The following is a 12,289-nucleotide window of genomic DNA, read 5'->3' as shown; positions in this document are numbered from 1 at the left end:
GGCAGCGGCGGCGGCTTGTCTCCGGCACCATGAGCGGCTTCAGCAGCGAGGAGCGCGCTGCGCCCTTCCCCCTCGAGTACCGAGTCTTCCTCAGTGAGTGTCGGCGGTCCGCGGCCCCTCTCCCCCGCCCGCCCATTCATTCTCGGGCCTCGCCTCTCCTCGCGTCCCGCGGGCGGGTGCGGCCCGCTCTCGGCCCCTTGTCCCCGTCGTGGGCCGGGCTCCTCGGGCCCGTCCCCGGGCCTGGCCGGCCCTCACATTTCACACTTCCCGCCGGTGGGCGGGATGGCGGGGTCGGCCTCCGGCCACCGCTGTGTGCTGAAGGGGAATACCCTCTTTCGCACGCTCGCTAGGACCGAACCTGGGCCACGCTAGTTTTGCAGGTGTCGAGCTTGGCAGGCTCTCACGGGAAAAGAAAACCAGAGCCACCCTAGAAAGGTGCCTGGAGGTAAAATAATCCCCGTAAGAGGATTGCTCAGTTTGAAGAAACAGGGGGCAGGACGGGGGGGCGGTGACTTTCCTTAAGACCTTAATTCCGCCGCTTAAGCTCAGATTGTCGCTGCTGAGCGGGGTCCACCCCCCCACCCCCATTCTGCAGACGGGGAAACTGAGGCCAGGATCAGGAGCCGGCAGTGGAGATGCTGGGCCTATCCTCAGGGGTCCAATAGCGGTCCTGCCTCTCCTGCCGCCTTTTTCCCGTCAGCGCTGATGCTGGGAATGGTCCATATGAAACAGAAAGCTGGTCTCCTCCAGTCAAACAGGTGACGTCAGTCTGGGAAGCATGAGTAAGAAAGAGCCAAGTTTTTACCATTGTGCAAGAATCGGCGTCTAGGGGATACCTCTCCCCAGCCCTGCACTTAGAGCTGCACTTAGAAGCGAGGAGGCTGCAGGCTGGCGGCGCTCCGAGTTCCTTGGCGCACCCACCACTTTTGTAGGTGGAGGAAAGCCACCTGGGGTTTATCTTTACCCTCTTACCACGGCTCCACCCCCCACCCCCGAGATTATTGACAATAAAGGTGGCGTGCGACAGTGTGTCCCCAAAGGCGCTCCTGTTGTAACCTCCTTGCTGTTTTATTTGGAAGGAAATGGGCAGATGCAGCGGACTCTGTGAATTGTGTATGAAGGGCAAGGGAACGGGAGGAGAGGGGACTAATGGGAACGCAGAACGAATGAACAAAGCTCCTAGCAAGAAGTTGCTGGTGTGGGAGGAGAGGAATGAACCCTAAACTTACACATCTAGCTGAAGATTAGGTTACCAGGTAAAATGCAGGAAGGGTAGGACTCCCTATTTTATTTAATTTTGGATTAAGCAGCAAGGGCGGTGCAGGAACTGTTTTCTGGAAATAGTGTTGGCTCCACAATTTCTCTATAGGAGGGGCTTAGAGAGGTGACTCTAGTGTGAAGGTGAGGAGATCATCTAAGTAACTGTCTTCAAGCTGTATATGCAGAACACACACGCTGTTCTTTACTTATGTACTGGCAGTATTTGATGGCCATTATGGGAGACCAAAGCTACTCCTTGACTTCGTCACTGGGTAAAGTAACTTTTTCTTATCAAATGGGACTTAAGAAATACCAATAATTAGAACCAACCATATAATTATCTAGTTTTAAGTGTGTGTGTGTGTTTAAGTCATAGGTTTCTTAGCATCCTTTCTTAATAGGAGGAATAAAATGTTTTACCTTTGTAATGTTACATTTGTCAGTCTCCTTAAAACTGATAAGAGTTGGACAGACTGCAGAGTCACAATTGACTCTGAAGGGACCTTTATGGGGTTGGGAGTGGTCACTGTTCAATTTTTTCTATTCCACTTTGGTTTTTGAATTTGAAGGGTTGCAACGTGGGTGAACGCTTAGGTTTCCTACAGAATAGTGAGGGACTTTTAAAATTACTTTTTAGGTATGGTAGTTAGGTCTCTGGAGTATAGAGGGTCTCTGTGAAGGTGCTGTGGCAACTTGATTATATTTATGAAAAAATCAGAATCTAAGCTGGCTTTATCTTTCTGGATCATGACTCAAAGCAACGTGGTTTATAATTTAGCAAACTGGCCACCCCAATTCTCCTCAAGTTCTTCATAATAGTTCTGTAGACTGTTAACTAAGATCAGTCCAAAACATTTTGATCGCCTTTTGTGTTACTAGGCACTGTTAGGCTCAGGGGATGCAAAGGTGTGTAAGGCAGTCCCTGCTCTCATTATAGGGGTTACTACCGGTTAGATGCCTATGGAGTGCATAGAATGAAAACCTAAACCCAGTCTTGGAGGAGGGTCAGGAAAAGTGGAATATACAACCAGTTTCTCTGGTTCGGGAATAAAATCTTGGTATAAAAATCATGTACTTCATGCATTTGGCAATATCGTTAATCATAATAACTGTTCCTAATTTATTTTACAGAAAATGAAAAAGGACAATATATATCTCCCTTTCATGATATTCCAATTTATGCAGATAAGGTAAGGCATCTCTGTTTTTGAACATCAGCTAGTTCTACATATGAATTTTCTTACATGTCTCCTAAAAGTGTTTAAAATGCCTCACTGCTATGAGTTAAAAATTCATTGACTAAATAAAAAGTCAGTCTTAAAACCAGATTATTTGGTTAAAGAAGCAACTGTAAGTGGGGAAGGAGTAGAGAAATAGAAGCAAAAATTTTAAAGGTGCTTTGGTTAAAACAATCACGTTGGTCTTTTCTGTATATGAATTTGGAACTAAAATCTTAGTACTTTATTAGTGATTTTAAAATAAACTAGGTAGGCAACACAGGATTTTGGCTGTGGGATGTTTATTAAACAGTAAAAATAAACTAGATTATTCATTGAGTACAGGAAAATTCAGTACTTTTAATAGGCTAGTAGAGTTAAGATTTGCAAATGGTGTTAATAAAAGTAAGTACACAGACTTCCAAAAAGAAACATCTGTTCCTACATACCGGTGAGCTGAAGAAATCTAATTTTAGCACAAATTGGTAGGTTGACCACAAATTGGTAAGAATTTTTACTTTTCTAGGGAAAAAAGTCTACAGCTATATATACCAGAATATTTTATGATTCTTGGGTGGTGGCATTACCTGTGACTCTCTTTGTTTTATTTCCATTTTTGCCTTTTTATATTTTCTAATCTTTTTACAAAGAGCATGTGTTATTTGTACAATTTTAAATGGTTATTTTGAGGGCTGTCCCATAAGCTCATTTGGGAGAACATGATGTAGATAACATCAAAGTCAAGGGTTTGGATCTCCTTACCAGCCAGCTGCCAAAAAAAAAAAGGTCTTTTTAACCTCCTTCCCAATGGGAGAACGATTGTACTGTATTTAGGAACTTCTCACAGGACAAATATCTGATTCTTTTTACACCTTTCCATATTTTTTTCTTTACTAAGGAAGTTTGATTCACACTGAATACAAAGCTTTTTGAATTGTAAAAGCTACATAGGTTATTGACCTTCCTTAGCTAGAGGTCGATACATAATACATGTGAACATCACATTCCAATGCAAGTCTAGAATAAAAGTAAAGATGAAATTTTGTCCTTGTGTGTGCAGAGTCTTACTGTTTTTCTGGGCTTGACTATCAGATAGAAATAGACAAAGGGCTTGACTATCAGATAGAAGTAGACAAATTCATTGTACTTCTACCAGGAAGTTTGCTGCAGTTCTGTACCAACACTGGCAGAGAGTCCAGTTAACACATTGCTTCAGAGGAGACTGCCTGATCTGGGCTCCAGCTGGAGGCAATGGAGCAAGCAGCCCGAGGCCAATTATGTGCCACAGTTACAGGAGGGACCTCTAATTGGCATGAGTTTCCCTGTGGGAGTCTCAAGGTTGTGTTTATTCAGAAACTAATTTGTTATGTCTGATTTCCTGGGAGTTAATATGAACTGCAAAATCCTCTTCTCCTCTTGAATTGGCCTCATTTGGTTGGCTTGAATTATTTGTTGTATAATAGTATGGATATCATACTGTAAAGTACTTTACAATAATGTCCCAGAATATTTTGAATAATGAAGAGATATAAAACAACGACTTTACATTTATTGGTGGTACCCTCGCATACAGGTGTGTTAAGGAAGGAAAAGCTGTTTTTTTCGTGTTTATTATCAATTGGACAATATTCTAGCCAAAGACCAGAATGATCATAGAAGTTGTGGTAACTACTAATATTGCTACTTCAAGTTACTCCAAAATAGGAAATAGACTACATTTTGGTGTCATGTAAAACATCATCATTCAGATTACTATGAGACACTGAAGTCTTGTATGGCACTGTTTGTGTCTATAATGTGGCTTACTCAGCTGAAGACTCTGTCCTCATACCATCCTGTTCCGGATCAAAAGCATAAGCTCTGTAACAACTCTGGATTTCACGAGTGGTCCAGACTGCAACAGACCTCAGGCTTCTGATTCCTGCGTGAGAGGCCAGAAAGGGTTCTTTTGTTTTCAAGGAAGTTATTTATTTAAAACGCAACGGTGTAGTAGAAGTTATTTTGGATTATAGCCCAAAAAGATCTGATTAATTCAGTTTGTTACAGAAGTGTGAGTTTCTTTCATTTTAATTTTTTTATTCCAGTGCAACTAAATTTACATAAATACATTTTTGTGTGCATGGCCATAGACTTTATCTCTAATACGGTCAGTCATTTGAGGGGTGATAACAAGGGAATTTCATTATCAAGTGAGAATGTACCTTTAAAACAACTCAGTCAGCTTCCCTAAGGAAAATGTCCAAGGGCTTATATTCTACTCCATGTCAGGACCTTTCCGTGTGGACAATATTTAATATATGCCATTCGGTAATCAGATCTGGAAATTCTTGTGATTCAGATACCTTGCTTGGATTATTTCCAAATCCAGTGGGTCGAGAAAGCAGAGATCAAGGACTCACTGGGGTTTTTTTTTTTTTAAATTGTAGGGATATCCTTTGCTCTGGGTCTATTTTGGGATCAAATATAAAAGCACTCTTAGATAAGAGTATCTTCTATTGGACTTCCGTGATACTAGAAATTTTTAAAATCCAGAACATAGTATAAACAGTATGAAACACTGGTAGATAAAAGCTTTACCTAAATTTTAAAGTGCTTGAATAGCATGACTAATTTTAGAAGATTAATATTTTTCTATTCCATGGGCAGCTGGCCAGTACAGGGATCTGAACCCTTGACCTTGGTGTTATAACACCATGCTCTGGCCAACTGAACTAACTGGCCAGCCGTCTATTCCATGTCTTAAACTTTCATGTTAAATACTTGTTGTGACAATGTAGGCTTCTATTTGTTTTTCAGGTGACTCTTGGGAGCTTATATAAATATGGAACTGTGTTTCTTTTCTTCCCTTCTAAAAGAAAGTCAGGCTTCTGATCAAATAGATTGATGCTTCAGACTTGATGAAATATTTTCTGCAGTTTGGTATAAGTGTTCATTTTTCTTGGGAAAGGTTTCATGGTCAAATTACTTAATCATTGCAAATCATAGAAAAGTTTGACAACTGGAAATGCAGACCCTTTTGCTTGATTTTATAAAGAGTAGAAAATAAACAGAATATGTTTAGAATACCTGTCTTCAAAATGTAGTCATCTCAAAGCTTATATGAAGAGAAAAAATAGGAGTTGTTCTTAGTTATAACATGGCAAGTTACGTTATTAAGTTATATAGATACATATGGCAGTGTGTATTAGTAAATACAGGAGTTTGACCTGCTATGAGTAGAAAATCTGTGTAATTGGAAAATGGTATTACTGAAAGTTGTGTGTGTGTGTTTTTAATTTTTTTTTTTTTTTCCTTTTTGTGTCTTTTTTCGTGTCCGGCAATTTCCTTTTTGTGTCTTTTTTCGTGTCCGGCAACGGATCGCAACCCTCAGTGTCGCGCCCATACCGGACCGTACCAGCAACGGGATCGCAACCCTCAGTGTTGCGTCCGCACCTCGCTCAGCCAGTGAGCAGAACCGGTCTGTATGTGGGATCCGAACCTACCAGCAACGGGATCGCAACCCTCGGTGTTGCGTCCGCACCTTGCTCAGCCAGTGAGCAGAACCGGTCTGTATGTGGGATCCGAACCCTCAGCGGGAGCACCGCCGCACTCCCAAGCGGCGCACTGTAGCAGTGCGCCACTGGGTCGGCCCCGTGTTTTTAATTTTTTTACATTGATGGATTTAACTATTTCCTATTTCCTCTGGACACTCAATACAATTTGTTGAGCAGATATTTTTTTTTTTTTGGGTTGGTATAAATCATGTTTTTCTTTGTTAAGTTACAATTCTAAATGAATAAGAAGTATAAGAGATGAACTTTGCTCATCATATTTCTTTCTATTACCTTCTCCAATAGACTTTGGCCATTTGTCAAGGAAATAATTCAGGACTCCATTTACTTTTAACATCTTAGAGTATATCCTTCTATAATCATATAACCAACTTTAAAGCCAAAACTTAAAAATAAGGGTTAAGAGCCATTGTCACTTGGTGAGCACTGATTAAGGTAAAATATTCTTGGAAATGATGAAATCTGGTGCACCTTTTCACGTCACTTCTGTGGGAGTGGAGCATTTCCTTAATTACACGAGCTCTTCTGATAGGTATTTTATACTCCAGATCTACTCTGGAAGTTACAGAAAAAAAAAAGGTAGAGCTATTCTTATTTTATATTAGCTTCTTGTTCTATGTCTAATCTTTAGATGAATTTAGAAGAAAATTCAACCACACTGTTTTCTCCAAGTTTTATTGCAAAACAATTAAACTAAAACATGGGTGGTGAGGGCTGGCAGGTTCTCAGTTGGTTAGAGCATGGTGCTGATAACACCAAGGTCTGGACTTCAATCCCTATACCAGCCAGCAAGAAAAAAATGGGTGGTGGGATCAGAGGGTGATCTTTGTATTTCTTTCTAAGTCTGGTATTTACTTGATTTCTGAAGTTATCTAGAAACACATGATGAGTCAGCTTGAAAATGCTAATTTCAGCCACTTGTGTAATTCTGCAGCACAGTATGTCGTATTCACTAGGCTTCAGATCCAGTGTTGGAAACAGATCATAAGTCATGAGGCATTCATGTCTCTCAATAAAGACACATTTAATTTTACTAAGATTCAGAGATGGTATGTAATTAAGACTATGTTCTCTCTATATATGTACTTAACTACATTAGTAATAATAACCTACCAAATCACCATCACCTATTCATTAGTAAATGCCTTGTCACACTACTGACTTGGCCTGCAAGAACACTAGTCAGTTTAGATGTGAGACTTATCCTGACTGTACTATGGTAATATTCCTGTTTAATCAGTGAAGTGTAAGCCTGACCAAGATATAAAATATATTTCTTCTGTCCCTGAAACAATTTTATTTTAAGTCTTTTTGATTAAGGGAATGGTGTAATTTAGATTTAAGTTTCTAATTTCCTTAGAATCTGGACATCTTTAACATAAAAACATTCTTGACGGGCTGGCCCGGTGGTGCACTGGAGAGTGCGCCGCTTGGGAGTGTGGCGGCGCTCCCGCCGAGGGTTCGAATCCCTTGTGGAGACCGGTTCTGCTCACTGGCTGAGTGCGGTGCGGGCGCAACACCGAGGGTTGCGATCCCGTTGCCGGTCCCCGGTATGGGCGCGACACCGCGGGTTGCGATCCCGTTACCAGTCAGTAAAAAAGACAAAAAGGGAAAAAAAAAAAAACATTCTTGACTATTTGATGAAATTATTATAAATTTGGGAAGTGAGATTAACTCTTATGTTTCTGACTTTGGGAATTCAGAGCTAAAGCTATAGTTTGCCTTTTTTCCTACCTGCCAGAGGTGTATCAAAATTATTCCTCTAAGGAGACTAACCTCCTCCTTTCTTTCTCTGAAACAAACAGGGAGCTGAGAGTCTTTATACCAGAGCAAAGATTTAGAATCCAACATATGGGAGAAGTGGGGAACAGAGTTCTAGGCAGTCCTAACAATGAAGATAATAAGACAATAAACTAGTTGGGATTAGAGAAAGAAGGCATGAATTTGTAACTGGTGATATTAAATTTCTTAAAATCTTGTCTCAGTATTTCTAAGTGCATAAATATTGGAAATATTAGAATATGTAATATTTTAACATGGAAGTTTTTTAGCAGTGGAGTAATTGGCTGAATTTCTTATATCACTTGCCCTGAAAATCCAAAATATCACACTGTTCACCTAGTGGCAACTCCCTCAATTGTAGCCATGATGTCTAGGTGAAATTAGTTGTTCTTAGTAGCAGTTCCTGCTGAAAGTAGTTCTTTCTAGAGTTTGATGATACTGGCCAGCTGCAAAAAAGAAAAAAAAAGATGAGAATGCTGTTTTTTTTAAATATCAAAATATTGAAAAGTATCCTTTGTGATAATTATTGATGGAGTAGTGAATGACTCAAGGCTACTACAAATTTATTGCTTTAAAAAAGTATAGTAATTACTACAGCATCTACATGCATTTGAAAATGTGCCAAACATTGATTTTATAGACTAATAACTCCCCTAGGTTTGTGAACCCCAAGCTGTAGCCTGAGGCCTACAAGCTGGAAGTACCTGGTTTGGAAATCCATCTCTTACAGAGTTAAAGAACTTTTATTTTCTTCACAGCTAGTCTTCAGAGACTAGAAAAGAATCTGGCATATAGTCATGGTGCTCAATAAGCATTTGCTGAAAAATATGAATGAATTGACTGACGTTTTACAGGTACTCCTTACTATTTCTGGCCCATCTAATTTCTAAAAAACACCAAACCTTCACAATTTCATAGTTCTGTTTGTAGTAGAATTCTCTTATCATTTTCTGAAGGATGTTTTCTTCCTTGTAATATTTTTTTCCCTCCCTATTAATTATGTGGGTTTCTAATATTAGGTAAGATTGTTTTGAGAGGCTTACATAATTATCATCTAATTCCATTAAAGCGTTCAATATAGTTTCCATACTTTGAATTAGTGATTTTAGCTCTGTGAGCTCTAATATTTGCTGCTTTTTAATTAAAGGAATATACTCATTTGGTGGCATTTTCTTTAAAAAAAAAAAAAATTAGTGCTCACTTCGGCAGCACATATACTAAAATTGGAACGATACAGAGATTACCATGGCCCCTGCACAAGGATGACATGGAAATTTGTGAAGTGTTCCATATTTTTCAAATATAAGAAAGAAACAATTGAGAAGAGACAGGAATAAAGTAATCTGATATAGAACTTTCATTAAAAACTAAGATGAACAAAAAGATATTAACCAGTCTCCTTGGTTTTCACGTCTCAGTTAATCTTCCATGTTGTGACAGCTCCACCTTGTGAACCTTGAGGATATTGCTGCTGAAAACTTTTTTAAAGCCCTGACTTCTATCACAGACCTACAGATCTTTCATATCTGAGAAGTGGTACTAGATAGACACTGTTCTTGAAAACTTATAACGCGTAAAATGAAATTTGGCCAAAGATTGGTTCTAAGGTTTTCTACCTATGAACAATTACATTTTCTAAACCGACTAGTTATTTAAAGAGCTGGAGTGGTTTATGTAGTCCTTGGTTTAGTAATATCTCCATTCTTTTGTTTTTTATATTATATCAAGTAGGTGTCAGGAGGTTTGGAGCAGAAACCCATGGAATGCTTTAGTCTCCCATGGTTTGAAGAACTTAAATAAGTGAAAGAACTTTCGAATATAAATTTATGTAGCTTTTCTGCTCGGTTAAAAGCAGTAGCAAGGTAATTATTGGCTTGAAACCTTTGACTTGTGTCCTTGTAGTTTATCAGTTCCTGTTTTATGATGCAAAGTAGAAAAGAGCTAATTCTAAAATATTAATTTTAAATCAACTTTTAAAATTATACTTTTTATGAAAGTGTTACAGCAGATTTAGTAATTGCAGATCTGTGCCCTTTTTAGAGGCTATGAACTGAAAACTGCATTAAAGTTTTATTCCTTGGTAAGAATAATACTCTGACTGTTTAAAGCTCAGTTTTAATTACAGAACCTATGTCAAGTCCATATTTAACTCCAGTTTGCCAAATGAGATGATAAAGTATGCTTTTTTTTTTCATTGTGTTTTTAAACTAAGCATCTGGGAATTTTTCCCCCCGAATATATATCCACTTTAAAGTGCAGTAATCAATTTAAAGCCGTAAACTAATTATAGTAGAACTGCCAATGGTTAAGATATTTTTGGAACATATTCTTTTATCTTCACTGTCAAACTTCTAGCCCTCTTGAGGGGGACTTGATTTTTATTTGTATATTATTTATTTATTTTTTGTGGCTGGCCAGTACAGGGATCTGAACCTTTGACCTTGGTGTTCTAACACCGCACTGTAACCATCTGAGAAACCGGCCAGCCCATGGGACTTGATTTTTAAAAACAGCCAAATTGGGAGGTTAATGTGGGTATTGAGCTGATTAATTTTGTCTGATGCTAAAACTAAACTGTAACCAAGTAATTAGGCTAATCTGGGGTTTGTCTTATAAACTGCCTCTGGGATAGAAGTTCCAAGAACATTTTGAGTAATTGCAGTGTCACCAGAGGAAATGACACCGGCCCTTTTAGATGATTGTTTTGAAAATGGCCTTCTTCAGAGATACAAGTTCTGTTATGTTTGTTTAAAACTGTTTCCCTCTTTTCTGGAAACATTCTTTTCGCCCCTCCCCCCCCATATTTTATTATGAAAAATTTAAAACGTACAGAAAAGTTAAAAGAATTATACAGTGAATAGCCATATACCCAGCACCTTGATTCTACAATTAATATTTTCCTATATTTGCTTTATCTCTTCATCTATCATTCTATCTTTGTTTTTTGATGCTTTTTGTTAAAAGTTTATTAACTTCAAATATCCACTACAGCGAACAGATTAACTTTGGAAGAAATAGGGCAGGCTCCCTGAAGTAAAAGAACAAATTCGCTTCTATGACCATCTTACCTTTTCTTTGTCCTTTTAGGATGTGTTCCACATGGTAGTTGAAGTGCCACGCTGGTCTAATGCGAAGATGGAGGTAATGTTTCTCTTTCCATTGACAGTCAGACTTAGGATATTCATTTTGCTCTAGCCACATTGATTTGCTCAAGGATAAAGCATCTAAACTCCAAGGTTTTCCTCGGTCTAATCCCAATCTATTTTCCAGTTGCATCTCTCAGTGCATCTGCCAGACTTCCCTCTGTGCTCTAGCTAGACTCAACCATTTACTATTTGCAAATATGCCCCAAACTTTTCTTCCCCCCACCTTTGCTTCTGACATTCCCAAAGCCTAGAACTACCTTTTTCTCCTCTTATTCTCTTTAAATCCATCACGGACTCCTCCATAGTTATCCCAGCCACAGGTAAGCTCATTGGAATTTCTGTTGCATTTTGTTAATTTCTTTCTGATGACACCTAACATAGTTGCCTTTTCATTATGGTTATTTATTACACATTGCTTAATTAAACTTTTCTATAGTAACCACATTTTGCATGTAATAAGCATTCAAATATTTGAATAATTTTAAATACTTTAAAGGAAAACTGAAGTTGGATAATATTTATTTTGCCCTTCTAATTAAAATCTTGCACTTTTATTTCTCAAATGTTAGGATTTATTTCAATTAATTAAATTTTTGCTTTCTGGAATTAGTAAGTGGTCTTTTTCCTTCTATAGTTCCTATAGACCTCAAGTATGTGGCTGATTTCCAGTTAATGGATGGTTATCGTAACACTCTTAGTTCAAATCATAACAATGTTAGGGATCAAGTATATCATTAAGGTGGAATTAGGGCACATGCATACCTTAATTCATTTCCTCAAATCCTTATCTGAGTAGTGTTTTACATTCCAAATATATAATGATTTGAAATTTTTAATTTCAGATTGCTACAAAGGACCCTTTAAACCCAATTAAACAAGACGTGAAAAAAGGAAACCTTCGTTATGTTGCGAATCTGTTCCCTTATAAGGGATATATCTGGAACTATGGTGCCATCCCTCAGGTATGTCTTCATGCAATTGCTGAAAATGTACTTTTTAATTTTTTAATTTTTATTTATTTTTATTTATTTATTTTTTTCCTTTTTGTCTTTTTTCGTGACTGGCAACGGATCGCAACCCTCAGTGTTGCGCCTGTACCGGACTGGGACCGGCCACGGGATCGCAACCCTCGGTGTTGCTCCCGCCCCTCGCTCAGCCAGTGAGCGGCCGGCCTATATGTGGGATCTGAACCCTCGGCGGGAGCGCCACTGCGCTTCCCAAGCGGCGCACTATAGCAGTGTGCCACCGGGCCGGCCCAAAATGTACTTTTTTAAAAAGCTTACTAAAAATTGACTTACTGATGTTGTGTAAAAAAAAAAAAAAAAAAAAAAAA

General features: G+C 38.8%; 1 protein-coding gene across 1 annotated transcript in view; it reads left to right on the top strand.

Annotated features, from left to right (window-relative positions):
- The first annotated feature begins 7 nt into the window (after window positions 1-7).
- The window catches only part of PPA1 (pyrophosphatase (inorganic) 1), a 29,614-nt gene continuing 17,332 nt past the window's right edge, over window positions 8-12,289 (top strand). The window contains exons 1-4 of the mRNA XM_008591925.1: window positions 8-93; window positions 2,392-2,450; window positions 10,898-10,951; window positions 11,799-11,918. Coding sequence (XP_008590147.1) covers window positions 30-93; window positions 2,392-2,450; window positions 10,898-10,951; window positions 11,799-11,918 — 297 coding nt within the window. The 5' untranslated portion in view covers window positions 8-29. The remainder of the gene's footprint in view (window positions 94-2,391; window positions 2,451-10,897; window positions 10,952-11,798; window positions 11,919-12,289) is intronic.

This window comes from Galeopterus variegatus, unplaced genomic scaffold, assembly GCF_000696425.1.
Source record: "Galeopterus variegatus unplaced genomic scaffold, G_variegatus-3.0.2 Scaffold7409, whole genome shotgun sequence".
NCBI classification, from domain to species: domain Eukaryota; kingdom Metazoa; phylum Chordata; class Mammalia; order Dermoptera; family Cynocephalidae; genus Galeopterus; species Galeopterus variegatus.
Note: the sequence above shows the minus strand (reverse complement) of the source record. Positions and strands in the feature narration are given on the sequence as shown.